At 37.7% G+C, this 6000-nt stretch overlaps 1 protein-coding gene across 1 annotated transcript in view; it reads left to right on the top strand.

Annotated features, from left to right (window-relative positions):
- The first annotated feature begins 283 nt into the window (after window positions 1–283).
- A2M (alpha-2-macroglobulin) overlaps window positions 284–6000 on the top strand; it is a 39040-nt gene continuing 33323 nt past the window's right edge. The window contains exons 1-5 of the mRNA XM_058282752.2: window positions 284–468; window positions 2980–3163; window positions 3975–4134; window positions 4300–4352; window positions 5744–5764. Of these exons, the coding sequence (XP_058138735.2) occupies window positions 386–468; window positions 2980–3163; window positions 3975–4134; window positions 4300–4352; window positions 5744–5764 (501 nt within the window). The 5' untranslated portion in view covers window positions 284–385. The remainder of the gene's footprint in view (window positions 469–2979; window positions 3164–3974; window positions 4135–4299; window positions 4353–5743; window positions 5765–6000) is intronic.

Raw genomic sequence — 6000 nt, 5'->3', positions numbered from 1 at the left:
AGCGATGCTTAATCTGCAGCCTCCCCTGCCAACTACTTATGCAAGAGTTTTGAGGAGAGTCACTGCAAGTATGGGGGAGGGGAGAAGAAATCGAAAAGCCCTGATTAGCTGCTTTACAGTAAAACCCAGAGAAAGCGAGTAGTAACGGGAAAGTGGATTTGATCCAGCCAGGAATTAACCTTGACAGCAATTTGGCAGTCACTGAAAGCAATGACCTTTCCAGAAAATGTTTAGAGACCTCAACTTTGTTTACAGACCCTGCGTGGGTGGGACTTCCTGTTTACACAAAGCTCAGCATAAAGCCCAGTTGATCCGGGCGAGTTTGGGACCAGAGAGAGAGCAGGGAGTAGGGTACGATACTCTTCAGGTCCCTTCTCCCTGCAGCATGGGGAAGAGCAAACTCCACCCAAGTCTGGTTTTCCTCCTCTTGGTCCTCCTGCCCACGGATGCCTCGGTCTCTGGAAAACCGTGAGTTCCAGGCAGACTTTGAACTTTACTTTATTCCATGTAATCCTTTATAGGATTCTTTGTCTTTCCCCTGAAACAGCCGGCTTCTTTTCTCTAAGGTCCCTCCCAACCATTACATTTTGTAAATCTGATTTATCCATTCTTCACTTATTCTTAACCATTTTTCTCTGGCTCTCTGGGTCTTGGAATCTCTAAATTCCCTGGGAATATGCAAAGCCTTTTTAAGGAGCATAGAAAATTGATATTTTCAAAGGAATAGATTTCCAGAGTCTTACATTTATACTGATCTGTTTGAAACCATGCTGTTTATCGTTTCTTACTAACCCTTTCTTAAATGCTCATCTTTTTTAAAGAAAGATAAACTTCTCTTTCAACAAGATCTTACAATGGCACACTGTGCCAACTAAAGGAACCATTTGAAATATCGATGTTGATTTTGAGAAAGTGAAGGACTCAGAGAAGAAAATTCTTTTGCAGATCAAGGGGTGACCAATTCTTCAAGGAAATATCAGCTGATGGATGATTAAAAACAATTCTTGATAACAAGGCATTGGTGATTTTTGGTGTGTAATGCAAATATTGCAAAAAGGGGGTGACAATGTTTTACCTGGCATTTATTTATTTAATAATGTGAACCATTTTTCTCAGCACTTCCGTCTACACAAGCCAAAAATAGGAACAGAATTAATGCTAGACCTTGTTTTATACTTGGAATAAGGAATATTTATCCATGGATAGATAAGTTGATTGGGGAAAGTAAAAACAGTTTTCAGTATAATTAAAGTATTTTAATTTTATATCTTATATGTATGAATCAGAATTTGTAATATATTTATTCTGTTTTTCCCAGTTGTATACTAACAACATTTTTTAAAATATTTTGAAAATAAATCAGCCCTGAAGAAAAATTTTAACATTTAAAACCCTATGGGCTGAGGGAAGGGGACTTGGTCCAATGGATAGGGTGTCCATCTACCACATGGGGGGTCCGCGGTTCAAACCCCGGGCCTCCTTGACCCATGTGCAGCTGGCCCACGTGCAGTGCTGATGCACGCAAGGAGTGCCATGCCACGCAGGGGTGTCCCCACGCAGGGGAGCCCCACGCGCAAGGAGTGCACCCCGTAAGGAGAGCTGCCCAGCGCGAAAGAAAGTGCAGCCTGCCCAGGAATGGCGCAGCACACGTGAAGAGCTGACGCAGCAAGATGACTCAACAGAAAGAAACACAGATTCCCACGCTGCTGATAAAGATAGAAGCGGTCACAGAAGAACACACAGCGAATGGACACAGAGAACAGACAACTGCGGGGGGGGGGGGGGGGGAAGGGGGGAGGAAGGGGAGTAATAAATAAAAAATAAATCTTTAAAAAAAAAAACCTATGGTCTGAAATTCAGAAGAAGAATTATGGCTAAATTGATATATCTTCATATAATATTACATGTATGTATATTTTGAAGCATGAAAATCTTAGGATAAACATCTGTATGTTAAGTGGCATGAAAATTCAACTTCAAGGAGGAAAAAAGGAAAAGTTGTTAAAATTATGACCATTAAAAAAGAACTTTCTAATGTACTTTAAAAATAGGTAATGTTGTAAAAATTGGTAATATATTATCACTATGGTATTTAAGATTCCATGGAAAATACATAAAAGAGTTAACTAAGTTTTAATTTAAAGTATCATCAAAAATAATACCTTTTGCTCTTATTTAAGAGCAAAAAGAGTTGTGGTCAAAATAGATGTTTCTGTGAAAATATGCAAAGGTGAACAGTGCCTAAAAATTACTTTAGCAGTTCTGTGAGTAAAAATGCCTGATAAACTACAGGGTCAGTTTATCATATATATTAAATTATATACATGGTTCCTGGAAACTTTCCTTCCCACTCATGAGTTACTGAAATCCTGGAACCACTGTCTAGTCATGAGTTAAAGGCAAATATTTAAAATGCAAGCACCCATGGTTAGGTAACAAACTAAAACTTTATTAGAGTTATTTACCACAACTGAGACTTGAAGCAGTAGCCTTCTTTCTATGGGCCTCAGATTCCATATCTGTAAAATGGAAGGGCATGCTTATCATATCATTTACACAGCGTTGTTGAATATGTGTGTATATATATATGCACACAAAGTTCTATAAATTGATTGGTATTTATAGTAACCACATACCACAGTTCCGCAATCCTCAAGTAAAATAGATTTATAACGGAATAAACCTAACTAACTTGTTATTTGAATTCAGATGCTAACATATTGGGATTCCTTAACGTGAGGTATACTTGTAAAGTTTGAATAGGCTTATGACCCACCTTAAGTAAAATGTTCAGTACCACGGCACTGCTGATGGAAGGGGCAATAATTCCCGTGCATGCCATTCAACAGAAGAGATCAACTTCCTGCTTCCCACTCTGTCGTCTCTTGGTGTAGAACTACTGATGGTAACAATAATTGGGTGGATAAGGGTGCTTTTGATGAAATTGCCTCAGCTCTATCTGGCCTCCCCCCTTCCCAGGCAGTATATGGTGCTGGTCCCCTCCCTGCTCCACACTGAGACCCCCGAGAAAGGCTGCCTCCTTCTGATCCACCTGAATGAGACGGTGACTGTAAGAGCCTCCTTGGAGTCCGTCAGGGGAAACCAAAGCCTCTTCACTGACCTTGTGGTGGAGAAGGATCTATTCCAGTGTGTCTCCTTCATTGTGAGTATGGCTATTTAACTTAAAAATTTCAATTCTACTTGTCAGTCAAGAAGGACTCTGGGAGCCTGGTAAAGACTTCACAATGGAATCTAAATGTGGCAGCCAAGATTAGTAGTTAAAGAACTAGGCATGAATTTCCAACCATAGGAGGTAGAAATAGTTATAAGCATATTAAAACCCAACTTAATGATCAAAAAAAATCTTATTGACCTAGAAAAAATAAACAAATGTTATGTGCATTAGACAAAAAGAGAATGCAACTTCTCCTTAAAATGAAAATGGAGAAAACATGAATAATTTTAAATAATTTTAGCCAAAGTTAAACATGAGTTTCTAATATGGGCTGACAGTAATAAGCCATCCCACATTCTTTTCAAGAGTGAAATTTGAAGAAATTTACTCTGAGCAAATGTCCGATATCTCTTCAAAGTTCCCATATATGGGATGTTTATAGCTTAGTTCAAATAAAATATTTGTAGTTTTCTCACAGCCTTAAGACATGCTTCCATCTCTCCCTTTTAGCATTTAATATCAACTTGGTAAATCTCAGAGTATAACTGAAGCAATAACTGTATTGTCTGAGCTCTATGGGGATGTGCGTCTCATTCATGATCTCTCCTACTGAAATATTTCCCTCCATCTTGTATTCTGTCTCCCATTTGTAAGAGGAGAAATAATTCCTGTTCTTACCAAATTTTCTTGGTAAGAAGGAGGAAGAGAAGTTGAGCAAAAAGAGTGAGATCTCCAGAGAAAAGTTGCGTAAGAGATGGGGAAGAGTGGGTGGGGTCACACAACCTCTGCTATATTTCAGGTCCCAAGAACTTCATCCAATGAGGAGGTGATGTTCCTCACTATACAAGTGCAAGGACCAACCCATGAATTCAAGAAGAGGACCACAGTGCTAGTTAAAAACCAAGAGAGTCTGGTTTTTGTACAGACAGACAAACCCATCTACAAACCAAGTCAGACAGGTATGAAGAGGTCTACAGTAGGACGACTTCACAAAGGAAGGATCTTCCTTCCCCACATATCCCCCAGACACAATCCCTGTAATCCTGGTGCTTTAATATTTGGTCTCACTGGCCTTCTGGCCTGATTTAGGTTTCTGGGGCTCATGGAAATTATTTCTGTTTTAGCGGAGTTTCGCGTTGTCTCTTTGGATGAAAACTTTCATCCCCTGAATGAGCTGGTGAGTCTCCTATTTGCTACATAAATTATTATTACCTGTATAGATAGACTAGGCAACTGTTTTTGATGTTAAGGGAGGAACAGAGAGAGGAGGAATCTGGTATCAATTTCTGTCATCACAAGTGCACAACATCATTTAAAACAGTATTCATGGGTCAAGAAAGTTAATTCTTTCTGTCTAGGTACTAGTACTCAGTGAATTGTCACACAATTAAGCTTGCTTTTTAGCTCTCAATTAGGAAAACTATAAAGGAAATATTTAAATAATAGACTCAGTTAAAATCATCAAAGAGTTTATGTTCAAATAACTTCTCAAAGATTTAGACTTTTTCTAAATGCATCTACCAAATTCTCTACTATAAGAAAGATGAGGATACTCAATATTTGTTCCTCAAGACTAATACTTGATATTTACAATAAGAAATAACTCTTTCTATTGTATGGCAAACATCAAACCAAAGCCTTTATTTTTCTCCCCTAAATCTGGTCTTCCACAATGTTTTTTTATCTCAATAAGATAAAATTCTTATCTTTTAGTTCCTTGGGCAAAAAAAAAAAAATATTGACATTATCCTTCTTCTCTTTCACTCATACCCATATCCACTTCATCAGAAAATCACTTTGGCTTGGTATGTATGCAGACTACTTCTGACCACTTCAACTCCTGCCACTAGTCCTGGTCAACATCCTCTCTAAACAAGACTATTGCAGTAATCTTTTAACACTGGTTTCCTTCCTTCTACTTTTACTCCTGATCTAAAATAGAGCACTTCTGCATCACTCTAGCCCCCTTAACTCTGCTTTATTTTTCTTCGTGGCACTTACTACTTCCTGATACATGTTTTTGAGTTTTCTTATCTATGCACCCTCCTTATTAGACTATAAGAGCAGATATCTTGAGATATGAGAGAAAGTATATTGTTCATTTGTGTGCTGCTGTATTCCCAGTACCTAGAATGATATACAGCACTTAGTAGGCACTTAGTAAAGATTAGTTTAAAAATGAATAAATGAGCATTAAGAGCAGAGATGCTATCCCTCCTCTCAGCACTACCTAAAGATTCTGTGACTTGTGTTAATAATTGGATCTGAACATGGTTATTTGTATTTCAGTCAGTGTTCATTTCTCAGTTTGTAAAATTGCAAAGCAAAAGGAATGTTCTTCACTGGAATGCTTTAAGACCTTAAGTTATGTTTGTAAATTCCATTACTAATAAATGGCATTTTTAACATTATTTATTAATGTTATAGATGGATTAATTAAAATTTCTGTAAACTTTAGCCTGAAATTTCTGTGCTTTTCTACAGATGTTTATTCTACATAAAACAGTTTTGTTTATAAATCAGAGTTGGAATATTTGAAGACATGTTTTTTTCTCTTTTGTCTTTCAGTTTCCACTAGTATACCTTGAGGTAAGCAACATGAAGTACTCCATAATAAGAAAAGCAATACAATTAAGGAAAATGTTCTTATTTGGGGGATTCTTACAATATTGCAAAATTTGTCATCAAGGAAGACACCTTCAAACTTTCACATAAGGCTGGGTTTTAACTCATCTCCCCTTCTCACCCTAACTCCCCACCACCCCATTTGTCCTCTTTGTGGATAACATAGGACTTTTTGCAGTTTTCTTTTATCACTAATGGTG

Source organism: Dasypus novemcinctus, chromosome 20, assembly GCF_030445035.2.
Source record: "Dasypus novemcinctus isolate mDasNov1 chromosome 20, mDasNov1.1.hap2, whole genome shotgun sequence".
Classification (NCBI taxonomy): Eukaryota; Metazoa; Chordata; class Mammalia; order Cingulata; family Dasypodidae; genus Dasypus; species Dasypus novemcinctus.
Note: the sequence above shows the minus strand (reverse complement) of the source record. Positions and strands in the feature narration are given on the sequence as shown.